This window comes from Adelges cooleyi, unplaced genomic scaffold, assembly GCF_023614345.1.
Source record: "Adelges cooleyi isolate 19-005CV unplaced genomic scaffold, UGA_ACOO_1.1 ACOO_flye_CR_arks_rails_tigmint_CR_PRNA_784, whole genome shotgun sequence".
Classification (NCBI taxonomy): domain Eukaryota; kingdom Metazoa; phylum Arthropoda; class Insecta; order Hemiptera; family Adelgidae; genus Adelges; species Adelges cooleyi.
The window spans coordinates 577,647-598,133 of NW_026096496.1; the positions used below are offsets into that span (position 1 = coordinate 577,647).

At 30.0% G+C, this 20,487-nt stretch overlaps 1 protein-coding gene across 1 annotated transcript; it reads left to right on the forward strand.

Annotated features, from left to right (window-relative positions):
* Positions 1 to 1,361: 1,361 nt before the first annotated feature.
* Positions 1,362 to 20,138, forward strand: LOC126845346 (cationic amino acid transporter 2-like). The gene is made up of 14 exons (XM_050584006.1): positions 1,362 to 1,775; positions 1,845 to 1,986; positions 2,087 to 2,326; positions 10,181 to 10,409; positions 11,733 to 11,861; positions 12,002 to 12,157; positions 13,576 to 13,680; positions 13,798 to 13,953; positions 14,519 to 14,643; positions 15,354 to 15,451; positions 15,527 to 15,666; positions 16,561 to 16,821; positions 18,614 to 18,777; positions 19,947 to 20,138. Exons 3-14 carry the CDS (start codon positions 2,243 to 2,245, stop codon positions 20,124 to 20,126), a joined length of 1,827 nt encoding a protein of 608 aa, XP_050439963.1. The 5' UTR covers positions 1,362 to 1,775; positions 1,845 to 1,986; positions 2,087 to 2,242; the 3' UTR covers positions 20,127 to 20,138.
* The last annotated feature ends 349 nt before the right edge of the window (positions 20,139 to 20,487 follow it).

A 20,487-nucleotide genomic window follows, 5' to 3' on the forward strand; every position in this document is an offset into this window, starting at 1 on the left:
CCAAAAATAAATAATAATATATACCAAAATGGTCATAAAAATGTATACAAATTGTGTACTAATCACTGTCAAAAGAAATTTTATTATCTTGGTATTTGTATTGGGGGAGGGGGGATAGAGAAACGTTTTTCCAACTTCTCTCATGATTTTCCCATTTTCCTTATAAACCACGGTCATACAAATTCTGAATATTGTCATACAAATTTATACAAATTGCATACTAAATATTGGTCTGAAAATAACGTAAGAAACGAGCTAAACTATGATTAATTATTGCAAATATCTTATACAGAGTTATAATTTTATCGTAAACCACTCAATATACCATAGGGTATAATAAAAAATTTAATTTTTTTTTGCATTAAGATTTTATACAATATGATCTCAATTTTTAAAAAAAAATTTTGTTTTAACTCCCTCCAAAACTAATTATTTTTATATCAACTTTTGAAACTTTAATGGTAACGTAGTGTACATTTGGCGTAGTGTGTAGATGACTCGGTGTACGAATAAAATGGTCACCGTTTTATTAACACTGAACAACGAAGAAAAACAATGTAGTGTGTGAGGCTCAACGGTGTACGAACAAAATTTTTCTAAAACGGACAATTTTGTTCGTAAACGGTTCACTGTGTGTGACTACCTTAAGTGGTGCAACACTTGGCCCTTTAGGGTTCTTAGCTGTTTATCTTCCTTAAATGTAAAGGGTAAAATAAAAGATAATATAATAATAATAATAATAGTTGTTTTCTATGTAGAAAAATATAAAGGTTTATTAATTTATTATTTGTATGACGGCGGCAGCTAATAAAGTAAAATATGAGTAAGATTAATTGTACATGTAATACTAGTATAATAGTAGTATAATAGTATTTAATAACAGTGAATAATAATAATATTAGGAACGACGGTGGTAGGGATAGGTATAGAGATCAATAGCCGGACGTATCCACTGAACTATATACATGGAAGGGGCGCTTAATGCATATTTCCCATGTAACAAAAGTGACTAGCCTCAGAGGCCGCCATGTTGATTCCGTTTCGTTATTTTACTTACCGTATCTAACTTTGTTTAATAATTTTCGATGATTGTTTCTGATATCATATTGTCGATATCATTTTTTTTAACTGCTGATAAAAGATAATGAAAGAAACAACAAAATTATGATGAGTATAGATATAGCTGATATAGATATAGTACTTATGCAGAACATGAACGATTTAATAAGTTTTTGAATTTAGAAAATTATTAAGTATAAATTATTTGGTAATAAGTGAAAATGTAAAAAGAAGAAAATTATCAGTCCGTAGTTAGTAGATACTAAACATTCTGAAATATTGCAAGTCGTGTCAATGTTTTTCTTTTATTTTTACCTATTATGTCTTCATTAATTTTTTTGGTTTCGTGAAACATTCGGATACGAAAATAGCATAACGCTATTGTTTTTATTAGTTGTGTTTTGTGGTTATAATCACAGTCATAATTGTGACTGTTGAGAGCAGGAAACAAGCCAAGTGATACAACTTGTGAGAAAACAGACACTGCTATATTTTGAGCCAAATTTGACTCGCTAATCTGTGTGATATCATGTGCTGCTTTTCTATACAACAACTCTGTGGTACGGCAGATTGTTATTACATCGGAAGCTGGAATGATAAGTCCTCCATGAGTTTTTTGTAAAATCAATTTAATACGGTTGTCTTTTAAATCTCCTGAATACAGCGCTGAACTACAGTTTATACGTTTCGAAACCTAGAAAACATTTTTATCAATAGTATGTATATTAATTTTGTACTGCATATTATATTTTAAAACATTTTTTGTGTATTTACTAATTTATTAGGTTACTTACCATACTACATACCCAGCTACCAGTCCAACTGCATTATCAGCATATTCAGACAAGGCAAAGTAGTTTGGAGGCATCTCTAAGCCAATATCATTTAACTCGACCTGAATTATTCTAGTCCTTTCATCTGATGAAGGTAAAGTATTTATAATATCTTCAATGCATTCATTGTCCTCATGGCATGATGTTTTTTTCTTGTCAGTGTCATCCTTAGTAAATCTATCATTTCTTATTAGGTTTGGATTACTTTCTGGTTCAGCTAATGTGTCAGAATAACGTTGAATAGGAGTACGAGTTGCAAACAATATCTCAGTGTTATTTAAGGCTTCAACATTTCCTGATGATGTCTTTATTTGATGATGTGACAATAATTTTTTGTAAGCTACACTTAAATGACTTGGAGTGGGATTCACACACCAACCGCCTCTACCTCGCACAGCATTAAAAAACAACTCAATGTGGTCCTGCAAAACTTTGTATGTTAAAAGATAACTATGGTGTTCATTCTTTAAGACAGTTTCTTCAAAAACATTTGTGATGCTTATTGATGAAACTATCACTCCGAGAAAACCAGTTTTTTTTTTATGTTCTACCATAAATACCTTATTTAAATTACATTAATTAAGGCTTTTTATGTAACTAATTGTATTATCTAATGTTGTTTGCCAAATGAGTCGATTACTAGTTTTCATTGGTGCTTTAAAGCCATGTCCATGTGGATTTCTCGAGTTTAGGATGTCAAACCAGTGATCTACTATTCTGAGGAACTCTGTTGTATCTTCACTATTTTCAATACCTTTAATGTTTGAGTTACGGCAGAAATCAATCGCATCAGCTACACTCCAACTTAATGTTTGGGCTGCTATATTAACCTTCATTGGTCTCTCTCTCCAATTTATATGTACTCTTCTAAGCTTATTCTCAGCATGTAATCCTTCAGCCTCTTGTAGATTTACTAATCGTTCAATATATATCCAATCTATCTTATTACCTTTACTATTATGCATAATACGTATTGAACACCATGAGTTTCTTATAAGCTTCAAAACGTGACATGGATCCAAAATACAGTTGACTTCTTTTGTTGAATCTGCAGGATGAGGGAAACTTGTTTTCATACCTTCTAATGATAAGTGAGCCCCAATAGTTTTTGCCATATTAAAATGAGTTGTAGGGCCATCAAACGTCAGAAATGGTATTTCTAATCCTAAAAAATAAAATTTAATTTATAATTCATAGATGATATTATATTATATTCTTTCTGATATTTACTTATTTGACAATTTTAATACAATTCAGTAAATATACCGATATAACATACACAAAATTGTTTTTGCTTATGTATGTCCTAAAGTATAAAGCATTATGTTGGTAAAATAAAGTGTTACATACCGATTCTATTAAGCCGTATTAAATGCTTCTTTTACAATTTCAGCTGTATCTTGGCCCTTTAAACCTCGATGAAAAAAGTATCCTATAGGAACTTTCCAACGAGAGTCAAGTGCCACAACTAAGAGAACTAATACTTGTGTAGCTACTTTGAGACTTAAATCAGATGATTGTGAGTCTTTTCCAATACTACTGAATCCATGGCAGTATTTTCCATCCCACTCAACTAATTTCTTCAAATGCATCTCGTCGAACATCAAACTACAATAGAGCTGTTTACCATTATTTTTGTAATCATCACACTTAAGTTTTAATGATTTGAATGATTCATCTGTAAACCCTTCTTAAACTTGAATTTCTTGATACCAAGTTTTTAATGTAAATGGATGAGGTAAACTTTTTTGAAACTCATTTCTTATAAAGTTATAAGCCTTAGGTGAGTAAAAATTGAGTGTTAGAGCAAATGCTCTTAACTCTGGTGTATATTGCCTTTTACCACATTTCAACTTAAAATATACTTGAGACATAGCCTGAGGGAATGTGTTCTCCATGTAAGAGGCCAATTTTCCTAGAAGTCCACATTTGTCTTTAAGGTCTCTCAATAGTAATTTAATTTTTTTTTGTCTCCAAATATATCTTTTAGATTTTTGTATAGAATTATTTGCGTTAATTTGTAAGTCTTTATTAACTCGATTTTTTATTTTAAATTTGTTTTTCAACTTACTTGGTGATATATCATAATAATCTAACCAAAGTGCTCGTCTGGCTTTAGATTTTGGTGTTGTATCTAGTATGAATAAAATTAGCATTGTCAGTGAATCGAAGCCTTAAACTGTGTTAGGTAATCATTTAAGTAGAATAATTGTTATTATCTTAATAATTTTGTTCTTAATATAATGACCGTGACTTTTGATCATACAACTAAAAAATTATTACTCTTAACATTAACATACAGTTACTTACATACTTAAGTAACAACTTTTTTCTATACAAAAATTATGATTTTACTTTTGCCTTCATTACATAAATATCTCAGCAAATAAGAAAATATTTTAAAGATATGTTGTGTATAGGTATTTAGTTAAAGAATTGTCAATAAAATATATGTTTTTAAGAACATTTTATGTAAGAAAATATGGATATAAAAGTATAACAAGTTAAAAAAACTGACTTTTTTTTTATAAAATCAATTATCAAAAATATGTATAATCTATATACTAGTTTAATAATCTCAATATAATATTTATGTATTGTGCTACTTACACATTTTTGCTACAACTCCAAACTTTGATTAATTTCATATTTTACTTAAATGAGAAACTGAGAATTTCTTATAAAATACTAACCTTTGGGTGATTGAAAACAAATAGACTCTGGCGTAGGTAAAGTGTCATTACATGGACATTTTGAAGGCAATTTGTCTATTTCTTGTAAAATATTAGAAAGCTTATTCTCAAGTATAATTTTTTCTTTTCTCGCAAATATTGCATATACTACTAGAATCCAAAGGCTGATAATACAAATATTTTTGATTATCATAATTGACAAAATAAAATAAAAATGTGTGTAGAGCTTAGTGTAATATTGGGTACTATGTATATAATTATCAGATCAGAATAAATTGATTATCAGAAATTGTATTTCCCCAATTTATAAATTATAATATGTAATAAATTGTTCATGCTTTAAATCAAAATTAGTTAAATAATTTGTTGTTATTTAATAACTAATGAATTATGTAAACAAAAATTATAAATTGATGATATCTCTAATTATAATGTTGGCTATCTTACCAGTTGAACAAATGCAGTGAGTGAATTACCAATATTTTTAGTTTCATCACATGAATTATGGCCTACAATTTCATTTGAGGATTCTTCAATTGTTTCAATTTCCTATAAAGTAACATTTTACATTTAAATCCAAATGTAAATTGCAACACTCTTTCTGAAGTTATTATACCGGCAAGTACAGTGATGTTGTGAATAGCTGTGGGCTTTAACCTTTTCACATTACTATCCGGTAAATTTGATAGTCATCATTAGTGAAATGTCGTTCACATACAAAATATGTTGTACTTGGACTATGACTAGTAAGTCATACAACTTTAGCCCAAGCTAAACGTTGAGGCTCTGAAGAAGGAAACCTAATGTATGTACATCATACATGTGAATGCATTTTATAATTCTAAGCAAAGTATTTCAGTTAATGAAATCAACACATACTTAAAGAAACTAAAGCCCTTTTTATTCTTCTTTAAGCAAATACGACATTTACGAAGGGATGGGCGTATACGGTGGTGAACGGGCAGCAACGACGGCTGATAAAACGTGACAACGGCGGCGGCAGTAGATGATGTATAGACGCCAATCGGCTGTTTTTAAATTCCATAGCTAACATAAAAATTAAAAGTACATTTAAACATAGGATAACAGATATAAAGAGACATAACATAAATATAGTAATAATACAAATTTAATGACTGACAATCGACAAAGGTCACGCTAGATTCGCCGATCTGAGCATTCTGTGCATTGAATGATTGTGGCTATAAGAAGTGGAATGAATAGGAGTATATAAAGGAGTTGGATTTCGAGTGGTGTATGAAGGAACTTTAAATAAGAAACGGGAGGAAGATCAGGAGCATCAAAGGAATTATTGAGAAGAGCGTTTATAAATTGAGAGTCAGCATCATTACGACGGGATGATAAAGATGGGATATTAAGGATACGGCTAATATGGGAGTGTCGTGACCGTAGACAGTCCTTGGATAGGAATTAATTAAACTAAATTAATAAATGATCACCCGAGTTCAAATAATACTGTTTAACGTTTATTAAAATGTAAACGCACGATGTAACAGATAATAATACCGGCTGATTGTATATTACTACTACTTGTCGGCGGTCCGGTGACGGCCGTATTTATGTCGCAGTCGGCGGTCACCATTGCTGATAAGCTGCGCCGAGATTTTGCTTAATGGGCAATTAGGAAAGCACGACCCGGCTGGGTATTGTCATCACGGTCCGGGTAATAGTCCAGACCGTGGTGATGGCAATACCCGACCGTGTCAGAAGTAATAATGTTGCAGTGGAGGTAATTTAAGCTTGTATGCAGCGTAAGACAAAAATTTATGCTGGAGACGCTCAATCCGCAATTTATCCTTAGCCAGATAAGGATGCCAAACAAAACCACATATTCCAGAATGGATCGGACAAGAGCGAAATACAAAGTCTGAAGACAATCAATTGAAAAGATTGCATGAGTAATAAATACCAAGATCTCTGATAATAGAAACTCGTTGCAATGGAGAGCAATTAATTAGATATGGATAGTGCATAGGGTTTCTGGATCTGGAGAAAGAAGTCACACTGCTTTTGCTGATATTAAGGGAAAGACCTAAATGAGAGACCTAAATATTAAATTGATTAAGTTCCTTTTGTAAAAGAAGGCAGTCAGCAGGAAAGAATTTCCAATACCGATGCGGTCAAGTTCGTTGACAAGTAGGTTGTGAGGTACAGTGTCAAATGTTTTAGAGAAGTCAGTTAGGATGACATCTGCCTGAAGTCCTTTATTAAGGCAGTCATAAATAAAGGAAGAGAATGACACACTACCTGTAATAGTACTTTTCCCAGACCGGAACCTATGCTGCTGTAGAATAAGAATGTTATTTAGTGCAGGCCTCACATAACTATAGATAATAGACTCAAATATTTTAGCAATGTGAGGCGATATAGATATAGGTTGGTAATTGGTTACAAGGGACGGATCAGAGGATTTAAGCACTGGAGTGACAGAGCAATTTTTCCAAACTAATGGAAAAACACTTTCATCCATAGACTTTCTGAATAGAAGAAATAGAGAAAATAATAAGGAGTAACGACATTGATAAAGTATGTAAGCTGAGATTCCATCAGGATCATTAGAAGAAACAAGTTTAAACTTACCAAGAGCAGCAAAAACATCACATTGTTGTTTTAATTAAGTAAATGCATTACTGTTTAAAACAACTCTCTACGTCTCGAGCTTCTACGGCAAAAAAAAAGGACCACGACGGGTGGGGGCCAAAAGGAAGGAAATATTAATACGGTTATTATAATGCCAGTCCTAGTCTAAAAAATGGGACCTATGTAACTCGTATTATTATCAGAGTTAAAAAGTTTTCGATGCTCCTTATGTTGACGGTAGCGGTATTGTGGATACAAAGGTCTAGTCGAATGAGTAGAAGACTGAGATCGGATATCACAATTTAGCAAACGACGAACATCAGAGTTAATTAGCGATTTTTATCTTTAGTAGCTTGTTACTGAAACTGTTTATAAGATGTATGATGGGTTTGATGAAATCAGTAGTATGTTCATAAAGTCTTTTTGTATTTAAGCGGGAGTTCTTATGAGTGTTGTGTTCACGAAATCTCCGGCATTCTGTGTTAATATTCTATAGCTTTAGTCAATTGTCCGATGGACACAAGATAAAACTTTACAATTTCAGCTTCATAAATCAGAAATTAATGCACCATAACGGACAAAGAACACCACTCTCAAAAAAATAACTCCTCAGTTCCTCATCAAAGTTAAAATAGAAAGAAAGAAATGGAAAAAACCAATGAACAAAATTTCTTCAAAAATTCGGGTAGCAGAATAACAAATTTAAAAAAAATCATATAGTTATTTGATAAATATCGTCTACATAATTTTTCCTTAAGGTTGACTCGTCAGGGATATTTTTAGATGTATATTTCTCTAAGAACTCTTTAAATTTAAAATTATTTACCTTGTAGAGTGGAATATTAGCCGACAGTAAAGCTTGAGCGAGATCAAAGTTAAAATCACTCTTTTTACTATTTTGAGTTAATTATGATTGCACTATACTTTGTTCGCGTATTTTTTTACGATTAACCGCATATTCATGCTTTGCAGTTTTTTAGTGTTGTGTGACCAAAATGTGTCAAAATAACACTGATACTTTTTACAAATTACGTACAGAATGTAAATTTACAAACAAGTTATAAATATCTAACGAACATTAATAATAAAACTACGATAAAAGTAAAATTTCTCTTTGTACAAAATGGTGATTTTTAATTTTCCTCCACTGATTAGGGGTGTTTAGTTTAGATGTACAGAAATATTTCCATTCATGTGGAAATTGAACTTAAAATGCTTCATAAAATAGTGTTAATAACCATTATAACAAAACAATTATTAAAATACAATTATATTTATTTTCCGAAAAAAAAATGAACTTATTAACGTTAAACGTTGACAATTACTATTTTATTTGTCAATTTATAACCTGTATTTTATTAATTATTGTATTTGTATATTGTCATTTAATATGCTACAAAATATATATGTTGCTATTGGCAGTTAAAATCTCAAACAATGTATTATTTTTATTGTACGTTTCACAGTGAAAATTATTATATTTTATTATAGTTTCGCTATTGTAATATTTTTCTACTACTCTGTGTCCTCAGCAAATACAATTTTTACCATTAATAGTATATATATTTATACCGTCGACGCTACTAGTCGATGTTATCCGTTGTAGGGCAAATTGTACACTTGTACATGCGTTTTGTTTTGAACGACGGCAACCTACACGTAAAAATCGTTAGCTTCTGACAAACATGACAACTCCACAACAGGTAATGGTTTTAATATTACTATTAAATCATACACATTATTGTTTTAAATACATTTTTCACGAGGCGATAACAATTTGTATCGTCGAAACAGACCTCTGTCGGCATTTTCCTAACCTAACCTTTCCAAAATTGAGTTGTCATTTTCTGAATCCTGTTTGAATGTTTAACAGTTTGAGACCTGGTACAGATTTATAGTTAAATAAAATTACGTTATTGCACTATTCGTTGTAAAACTTGCGTATCTTTTTGCGTTTTACTCGAAATAAACTTTGGAAAAAGTTCCATTTGGTCACCGGTTTCCACTGGTCCTCTCTTTAGTTGCTGGATCACTGGTTCCACGTTTCAATCAATGTCCATCGATGTTCCCTGTAGAAATTTGATATGCATTTTTTTAATTACTATGGCATCTCTCACCATGCTTTTTGCGTAATAGTATTCTATTTATAAGCTGTTAATTTCGTCAAAGTAGAGAAAAACGGACGAATGGAGTCTATATTTGTATTGAATATTTCTAAATTCCCTAATTTAATTTTTAAAAAAACCATTTTTTATTAAACCCAGTCAAACATGGTGGCGAGGGTTGTAATTTTTTATTTTGTCAAGCGCAATTTTAGCTAATATAGCTTCTATTAGTCTGAAAATAATTTTGTATTGGGTACATTGTATGAAATGCAAGTTTTATTTTCTATCAAATAAAACACCAAATATGGGTATTTACAAATAAATAATAGTTAACACGTATATTTTTTGACTTTTATCACTATTTAAACATTTTAAATTATTAGAACATTTTATCAATAAAAAAAAAAATAATCAACTAATGTAACTACTAATAAAAAAATATATACTAGCAGCTGCCCCTGTATCCGGCTTCGGTGAAACATGGTACTCACAAATTATACAAATTATTAGTTTATTATTAGTTTATACATATGTGAAACCATGTCTTTTTAGCCAGAAACTATAAATAAATCTATTGGAATAAACTTTCACTAAAATTTAAAATATTCCAATTTTCCGGGCACCTTTTCCCATTTTTCCTAACTAAACCTATCCTATGTCTCAAGTTGGATCAAATTACAAACAGTGTAAAAAATTAATCAATATCAGTTCAGTAGTTTCGGAGTTCCATCGCTAACAAACATCATGACTCGAGTTTATATATATATATGTAAGGATAAGGAAGGATATATAACATATGTAAAAAAAAACTCTATAGTCAACATTTTTTTATGATCCAAAAAGTTACTCACACTATACAGTGTGTATTATTGTCAAAATTATATTTCAGGACAACCCATCTATAATACAATCCTTACTAAGGAGGAAAAAAGAATCAGATTTGGTAGCTGAACCAAAGCTTCGACGGGAACTCAATTTGTTTGACTTGGTGTCATTGGGAGTTGGGTCAACGTTAGGTCTCGGTGCTTATGTTTTACCTGGAGAAGTATCTAAACTACTCACAGGGCCTGCTGTAATACTGTCATTTCTATTTGCTGCTGTGGCCTCAGCTCTTTCAGGTAAATAATACAAATATTATTCAAAATAAGATGAATGTATTTATAAGTATTCATGTTGGTACTATTAATGATCTACCTAACCGGAAAATTAATTGACATATTTGAAATTATTTTTAAATAACTTTTTCTTAAATATTGTCTACAAAAAAACTTCTTAAAAAGGTCCTGCTTCTAATCCCCCTAAGTGACATCTGTGTCTTAAAACCGTTTTTTTTATTACCTATTTGAATTTAATTAAACAATTAACCAACTATTATTAGCGGTGTTTGGTATACTAAATAAATAAAATAAACTTATATTATGTTACATTATTATAATCATAGATTAAATACACTATAGATAAAAAAATTTCATGTTATAATTAGCAACGCATACAAGTATACAACACAAATATTAAATAGTAAATTTTATCTATGTTATAATTATGAATAACACGCTCTACTAACCGATTTTTTAATCGTCGTTGGTGATCTCCAATTTGTTAAGGACAGCACAACAATAGTAATAGAGAAGTGCCACCTCCGGGATCGATACCTTCTTTGACTACTAAGGTTTCGCTGTTTTTCACCATTATTACACCATCCTTACTAACTTTTTCAATTGCAGAAGAGATAAGTTTGCTAGTGTTTTTATCTCCATTACTAAATATAGTAGCGACTTCTGATAAATGTATTATTGCTAAATTTATTCTGAGTGAAAATTGTCATGTAGTCTGAAACCAAATTCTAATGTACCCTGTAAGATATCTTCCTCTTTCCAACAAATAACAATATATTGTACTCAGACTACTCTACAAGACGTGGAAGTTATTCCTGTTTTACATATAAAAAGTAGTGGCACGTAGGGAAATTGAAATAAAGTGTCATTTTATACCATCGTGGGATCTCATATTTACTGTAGGCAAATCCAGTACCTCGTAAATTAGTTGAATACAAATAAAAATGTCAGATTTTAATTTTGATGTTATTACGTGACGTACGGCACATACTTTTACCTAATTGTGGAGGCTTTAATGCCGCATATAAAAGGGTGTATTGAAATCCATGTCGCAATATTTATGAAGTCATAATCTAGAGTAGGCGTGTTACAAACTGATTTTCTAACCAAATTTTCCAAAAGCAAAAATTTCACTTTTTCGTATTTAAAAATATGTTTACAAAAAATAAAAAGTGCCATGGTATTTCCTGTAAAATCCTCTTACAGAGTTATGTTACAAAATGTTTGTTAAAGCTTATAATGACAGTTACTACATTATTAATTTATAAATTGGAATTTGTTTCTTAAAAAAGATAATTATTATTTTTATGTTGTTACTGTTTGTAGGCTTATGCTATGCTGAATTTGCTAGCCGTGTTCCAAAAGCTGGTTCGGCTTACGCATTTAGCTATGTTGGCGTTGGAGAATTGGTGGCTTTTCTTATCGGATGGGATTTGATTTTAGAGTACAGCATTGGTAAGTTCGTACAAATTGAATAAAAATATTTTTATATATATATATATTTTTTTTTTTAATAGATTTTGTATACATATACAGTATATATGTATATATATATATATATATATTCATATACAAATTTTGAACAATTCTTCTAGGTTGTGCAAGTATAGCAAGAGCTCTTAGTGGCCATTTAGACAAACCATTTGGATATCCAATGAAAAGATATCTAAGTACAAATTTTCCTATTAGAGTTAGCTTTTTGGCTCCATACCCAGATGTTTTTTCCTTTTTTGCCATTCTTTTACTAACAGGTATTTATTTTATGAACATTTATTAAATAATATAGTATAGTTTCACATTAGGGTGGACCAAAAAACATTTTTTTTTGTTTTTTTTTTTGTTCTTCTCTTGACATTATATTCCTTGGGGTAAAATAATATTTCCCTATTTTTCAGATTTTTAAAATTATTTTTAGAGGTTGCGAGCATTATCAGTTTTCCAAAAAAAATTGTTTAAGGTATAAATATCAATTTTAAACAAAATATGTTGCATGTGTATAAAATCATCATTAGAAAAATAGGAATAAACCAGTTTTTTTTTTACAAAAAAAACTACTATCCAACTAATTTAGGCCTTAGAATGTAAATTTTCGAGACCATTGATATATATACCATAACATCAAACATAACACATTATTCTAACAATAGATAAAAAAAAAACAAAAAAACAAGTTTTGAATGTATATATATTATTTCTATTATTATTACCCTTGACAGCAAAGTCCATAATATTATATATATATATATATATATATTTAATATTTAATAGCTGACCGTTGTGCAATCATAATGCCAAAAGAGTGTATAAGAAATCTTGTTTTTATTTTTATTTTAAATCATTTTTTTCTGATCTATTGTTAGAATAATGTGTTATGTTTTTGTAAATAAAATTTATGTATTTCTATAAAAAGATTATTTTTTATTTTATAAAATAATATTGTTTTTTGTTAATCACTTGTAAAAACTATGAACTAAAAAAAAATATATTTGTTAAGTAACAGTATTCAAAACTTGTTTTTTTTTTAATTAATTTTTTTCTGATCTTTTGTTAGAATAATATGTTATGTAAGTATATCGGAATTCTTCGTAACTAAATGAGGAAAAGTTAAAGATATTTTATAGTCCTAAAAAAAATATTTTAGGGTACTATTAAGGGTATATATATTATTGTTTTCGCAAATTTTACATTCTAAGACCTAAATTAGTTGGAAAGTAGTTTTTTTTTGTAAAAAGAAAATACTGGTTTATTCTTCTTTTTTTAATGATGATTTTGTATACATGTAACATTTTTTTAAAATTGATATTTATACCTTAAAAAAATTAAAATTCTGAAAAAATAGGGAAATATTATTTTACCCCAAGGAACAAAATGTCAAGATAAGAACAACAAAAAACAAAAACAATTCATTTTTGGTCTACCCTATTACACTTATTGAATAATACACATTAATCTCTGATATATATATCATTCAATTCAACAAGGTAAACATTTCTAAGTTTTTTTTATAGTAGCCAACACATTTTAAATATTACATTCAAAAATTCAGTTTTTTTGACAGAACATGATTTTTCATACTAATATTTGATTGTTTAAGAAACTTTCATTTAAATAGAATGATATTTAATGACGTCATAAATATTAACTATTATGAATGTACCGTTATTTTCAGTTATAGTAGCTTGGGGAATACGTGAATCATCAATGATCAACAAAATATTTACTGTTGTAAACATATTGACAGTAATCATTGTTGTTATATCTGGACTTTTCCTTGGTATGTTATGTGTATAAAATACTTTTTGTCCCAAGATAATTTGTTTAGTGTTGCATAAATTGGAGTTTTACAAGTCCAGTAATTATTATTTATTCAGATTTATTTTAAAATATTCAGCTGACATTAAAAACTGGAAAATAAAAAAAGAAGATATCCCTGAAGGCGTTACAGGTGGCGAAGGAGGGTTTTTGCCTTTTGGTTGGCCTAGTGTATTTGCAGGAGCTGCGACATGTTTTTATGGATTTGTAGGATTCGACGTTGTTGCTACTACTGGTAAATTATATAATTAAATTGTCTTTGTCTTATTCTAAACAAATAGGGTCCACCAGCTAAATATCTACAAATATTTATCCATCTACCTACTTCTTTTTCCGACCAAGTAAACTAAAGTTCGATTTTTTCATGACTGGTTTGATAAGTCGACTGATTTTATTTTTTGACACCGGTGTACAATAAATATATTACATTATGGTCTTTACTTCTTAGTTGCTAAATTATATCACGTATTTTAAGGCTTACGTTGAAACACTTCTTTTTTTTTACTTAGCTACCATTTTCACTGAGTTAACGAAGTGTTTTTGTTGGGATTTCTCATTACAAAAATCTGGATATGCAGACTTACTTCACTAATTCTCATGATATTTTCAATCGTTTCGTGTTGTCTTGTTTATCTTCTTTTCTTAGAATTTTCAATCCAAGTTTTTATACACCTTCGTTTTTCTTGTCTTATGTTACTGGGATGTCAAACAGGAGCAACTATGGGCCTACTTGTTTCCGTAGTACAGGGGAAGTTTATAAAAAATTAATAATTCAAATTCTGTTTCGTTATCTATTATAGGAGAAGAATCCAAAAAACCCAGAAGAGATATCCCGCTCTCCATTGTTATTTCATTATTTATCATAACCTTTTCGTACTGCAGTTTAGCTACGGTATTGACACTTATGTGGCCTTATTATGATCAGGTAAGTTATAGGAATACAAAACAAATGTATTCTCGTTAGTAAATTAGTTTAAACTATACTATGTGTACCTATTATATGAGTACAACGTATGCAAATGGTAATTTAATAATAAAATGATGGATTGCAGAAATCCGACCATTTTCTTAGAAGTTTTTATATGAGACATATTACTTATGATTTTAATTTGACTCTGAATTATTTAAAACTTTCAAGCTGACGTAAAGTTTTGAACATTTTAAGTTTTCTCTTTTTTTTAACGATGCCTTTACTTAGTGTTGAAAGCTATTCGCACTCTTAAACGTGTACGCCTATAGTAATGTTATGAACATCTGCACGCGCCGTATTAGTGCTTACCCAGCACATAGCACACGGCACGGCCCGTGTAAACGGAACCGGAAATTATTACTAATTAGTCGGATCCGTCGTCATTTAATTAATAGCTCATTTTTTATTATCAATAACAGTAAACATTAACATATGTAAATATATTATAAAAGTAATTAGTAGTAGTGTAGTGTCATAGAATAATATTTCAATACAATTTATCCAAACTTGTTTAATTCAATAAACAACAACTTAATATTAACATACCCAACGTAATTAACAACGGCCATCAGAGTGGCTCGGAAAAAATGTGGATTTGTCTAGGAATATAATCTTTAACCGTGTAAAAATCGATACCGTGTTTATGGTGTGCTTTTCCTATCCAGGATATAGACGCACCTTTTATACACATATATGAAAAATTAAGTTGGACCGTGTTACAATGGGTAGTTACTGTTGGCGCAGTATTCGCTTTATTTACAAAGTTAGTAAATATTGAGTGTTTATTTCAATAAATATATTGGTTTTTAGTAAGTGTTTAAATATGTTGTTTAATTAGCATGATAGGTACATTGTATCCACTGCCAAGGGTAATGTACGCCATGTCATGTGATGGTTTGATGTTCAAAATCTTTTCTTTAATCAACTCGAAAACAAAAACACCAGTTTGGGGTACAATTGTTAGTGGATTTTTCGCAGGTAATATCTTTAGTGTAATATTGGGTAAGTACCTTACTTAAAATAATATAAAACTATAATTTTACTTCATTAAATATTAAGTATTTTAAAAGCTCAGGAGTATTACTTTAATAGATTAATTCAAACAAAGTGGATGTCATTTTTAAAAACCATATAAAATTATGTTTTTTTTAACTTAATCAATTCGTCTAATGCATAGATTAAGCTACCTATTTATTAACTTTGGTGATACTAATATTGTAATTGTTGATAAAACTAAATTCTTAAAAAAATGTAATATTGAATTCAAATATTACTGGTTTTTTAAATTTAAAAACTAGAGTTAAAGTTAATGGATACATTAATGCATGAATTGTATGTAATATTTTTACAATAATTTCTAAATAAAAAATATTTGACATGATTTAAAATTATTTTATTAAAGCATTTAAAAGTACATCAGCTTAAAAATGTTATATTCCTCCCCGAGCTTCCTAATTCTTAGCATAAAAACTTGGCTTAGTACACTCTTGTACACACTCGCGCAACATAAAATGCAATAAATCATTTTTTAATTAAGAATTGACATAACATAGATGAAAAATACCACTTTTAAATAAAGTTAAAAAAAAAATAATATCCGATTATATTAGCTGCAAATAACATTATAAATCGTCAAACACACATTAAAACATCAAAAGAATATCATATTTTAGTGATAATTACAAACAACCATATTATAGCAGCTAATACAATCGGATATAACTTACTGTTAAATGTAATCGTTTTCTATAAGTTAAGGATATTCCGTCCAAGGTTATATGGTTCATTAAGTGTGTTAACACCGTAGTTATTTATTTAAGAAAAACGCTTAATTTTTGACTCTGGATTAATATTACTTTGTTGATATTTTAGCTATTATTTCTAGCATATTCGATTTGCAACAACTAATGAACATGATGTCTATTGGCACGTTGATGGCTTATACATTGGTGTGCTTTTGCGTTTTAATTTTAAGATATACAGACGAGATGTCCGACACTGTCAAAGTCATAGACGATGGGAATATATGCACTTCTTTATTTGCTATACTTGCAATTTGTGTTAATTTGCCAAATTCCGAAACACCAACCAAGAGAACAGAGCGAATGTCTGTTGCTATAACAATAATTTTCCGTAAGTATATTTACCATTATACTGAGTGATTTTTAACTGGTCAACTTAATTGAATGAGAGAACACGGGCTAAGATAGTGCTTCATTAGCCACAGACCCAACAAATGTTAAACAGTGATTATAATACAAATGCTGTTGAATATAATTTTATGATGGCAGCGTTAGGCCTTTAAGGGGCCGTTAAGCTTGATGATGATAATTTTATTAAAATCTTAACTTAATAAAAGGTAGTAATGTTATTACGATTTAAAAAAGTAATAACTAATAAAAATTACAAAAGTATAAATAACCTAGTAGAAAAATTGTTACTATGTTATTTTAAAGTAAAAATAAATCCTAATAGAAGTTAATCGTAGTATATATATATATATATATATATATATATATATATATATATATATATATGTCAATAGAGGCCATTAAGTCCTTTTGCACGCTTCTACCAATTTTCTCCATTCATTCAGGTCTGTTGCATCATCAATAATTTTGACTTGTCTGTCGGTATCTGAGATTTCTTTCTATAGATAAAAAATATTCATGTTATAATTGGCAACGCATACAAGTATACAACACAAATATTAAATAGTAAATTTAATCTATGTTATAATTTATTATGAATAACACTAACCGATTTAGTATCTGAGATTTCTTTCTAAAGTTTTCCCCTTGTTAATTTTTTGTTGGGATTCTGATCAGGACATTTCGTATAAGGCTTTCACCAACCCGCCAAATATGGCCAACCCACTCCAATCGTTTTGCTTTTAGGAACGATCTAATATTTGGCTCGTTATATTACCTTTCTAGATCACCATTTTTGCGTCACTCATATTACCCATTTTGTTTTCGAACAGGTCCGTCAATTTTCCGTAAAACCCTTTCTTTCGAAGATAAGTAGGTTTCTCCTCGTCCTCCTGCAATGTGGACCATGTCTCACGCACGAACTTTAATATCGGTCACAGATAGGAGGTATAGAGTATCTCTTTTGTTGCTTTGGACAGTAGTCTAGAAATGAACGTCTTGTTAATGGCAAAATAACCTTTTTTTGCATTATTTATTCTTTACTAGATTTCATTATGCATGTTATTTTTTGTTTTTATGTTGACTACTCAGTATTTAAATTCATACATTTGCTCCAAGGAGTAGCGACCTACTTTTAGTGCTGCATTGTTTACCACATGACTAGTCATTACTAGTTATATTTAGTTTTATTCTCATTGCAAAGTTCATTCTGTGACTAGACTAGATTAGTTTCTCTGTGACCTTAACTACATCGTTTTCGATATTTCTTAATGTCATCTGCGTACGCAAGCCTTACATTTTTGCCATTTGGCTTCATGTTGTGACTTACTGATTTATCTCTAATTACTCCAGTGCCAGATTAAACAGTATAAGAGACATTGCATCCTCCTGTTTTGGTCCAGATTGAACTTTTTAATTTGTGGTGACAACTTCCCTTGGTACCGGACTATGCAGTGTGGTTTTGAATTACATATTTCTATCATTTTGATCAACTTTTCTGGGATTCCGAAGTTCCTCAGCGTTGTCTATAATTTTTCAGTCCATAGCTGCAGTTACTGTACTTGTATACTTGCCCAAACCGATTCAATTTCAGATGTCAACGAGGGCCTCAATTCATTTGGCTTGTTAGTAATTCATAATAAGAGCACACATTTAGTTAAATTATTTAGATGGGTGAGATCGGCGACAGTGAGCGCCAAACACATTGACGCATTACCCACTTGGCCACTCGTTCCCATTGATTTGTTCGTAACTAAAAATACATATTTTTGCAGTATTCATGGCTATATGTTTTACCGGCACCATTACTTTCGTACAAACTTATAGCGAATTCTCAAAAGAAGCATACATTTTGATTATCACGCTGGGTGGTTGTTTAATAGTGTTGGGATATCTACTATCGCGCCAACCGAAATCCAGCAATCGTCCGATGTTTATGGTAAGTTAGTTGTATTTTAACTAACTATAGTACTACAGGGTGGTTAAATAATTTGAGTTCAAGTACTTTACTAGTTTTTTGTCTGCATTAATGCACTGTGTTATGTTATTTTGTGGGCATTAATTAAAAAACTCCATTATATTATTCATCAGTTTAGTTATATCGTCGTATCAATATCATTAATAGAGACGTCATGAACAGTCCAAACTGTAATGAAAATACTCGATTAATTCACGTTATAATATTTTATGCCTAAAGAAATTATATTATATTTTTAAAAAATCTATACCCCAGTAGCATATACAGATTTTTTAAAAAATTAAACTATTATAAAAACATTTATTGAAACAAATCTACTTTATTGAATATAATTTTTCTTTAATAGTACTATAATGCTGATTATGAATCAACAATTTTGGACCGCTCAAACTTGGCTTAAAAATTAAAAGACCACGGGTTGCATTCAAGGCGCCGCGACATTACCCTTGACGAAATCTCAAAATATACCTTATGCTGCTACCGTTATTAATACATTTATGATGTCACAGTGTTATTTTTTTAAATGTCATAGTTTTTGTAAGTAATTCGTCATTTTGAAGCTATTATTTTAATACTATCAACTAACCAAGTAGGTAGCAAGTTAAGAAACGACCTTGGAGGGCGGGGCAACGCATGACGTCTGCATCGGCCATTATAATATATAGTACGTTTCAAAATTAAAATTAAAATTAGATTTGCATTTGTTACCTATATATCTTAATTAACATTAAAATAAAAAAAATTCAAATATCCGTGGTCTGTTCATTCACTCACACATGGCAACCTAGAAATTTACTACGGTTAAAGTGTAATGATTCCTTTGTATTTTATTTCTATTGACTGTTGTTGACTACAGAATCCTAACTTACGCTCTAAAACTTCATTTGAAAAAGCGAAATAAATACAAAGTTTCTAAGCTTTATAGAAGAAAGTATTTATGATATTGTTTTGGTTTGTCGACGTTTATGGCTAATACTGTCTAAAGAATATTCCATACAAATTTAGAACTAATTCAACTATTTTTAAAAAAGTTATAGAACGCCGTAATTTGAAGCTGAAAAATACATAACATTATTTTGATGTTTTTAACGATATTGAAGTAATTAAATCAGTCTTTTTTTCAATTCCAGGTACCGTTAGTGCCGTTTGTGCCATGCTTAAGTATCATTTTGAACCTGTATCTTATGACAAAGTTGGACTCGTTAACTTGGGTGAGATTAGCGTGTTGGCTGGTAGCCGGTTCAAGTATATACATATGCTACGGTTTTCATCATAGCCTCGAGCGCCGGAACCCGACAAATAATTCGTAACCATCTGTCCGAATTCCCATGACCGTCAAAACTTAATGAACGCGGCATTCAACATTTGTAGACTGGTTTTTCGGTGGCTCACAAATGACAATGGCAATCAAAAAAAAAAATGTATTAAATGTATTAGTATAAGTGGTTGCTTTATTAGAGGACCATAGGCCTTCAAAAACTTACCAACGTTGCAATATAAAATATTTACACAAACAAATACAATATATATATTTTACTTTGCTTTAAAATAATAACTTGAATAATTAATAATCGCGTCAAAAAATAAGAAATAATATTAATAATAATAATAATTGAGCACACAATGTATTATTACTTGATGGATTAAATAATGTAAGTGTATCTAATTCAT

What these genes read in the sequence shown, in the direction of transcription:
- LOC126845346 (XM_050584006.1), top strand. Translation starts at nt 2,243, where the DNA reads ATGACTTGGAGTGGGATTCACACACCAACCGCCTCTACCTCGCACAGC. An exon ending in ATGTGGTCCTGCAAAACTTT is followed by an intron (nt 2,327 to 10,180) that starts GTATGTTAAAAG and finishes ATTATATTTCAG; the next exon opens with GACAACCCATCTATAATACA. An exon ending in GCAATCGTCCGATGTTTATG is followed by an intron (nt 18,778 to 19,946) that starts GTAAGTTAGTTG and finishes TTTCAATTCCAG; the next exon opens with GTACCGTTAGTGCCGTTTGT.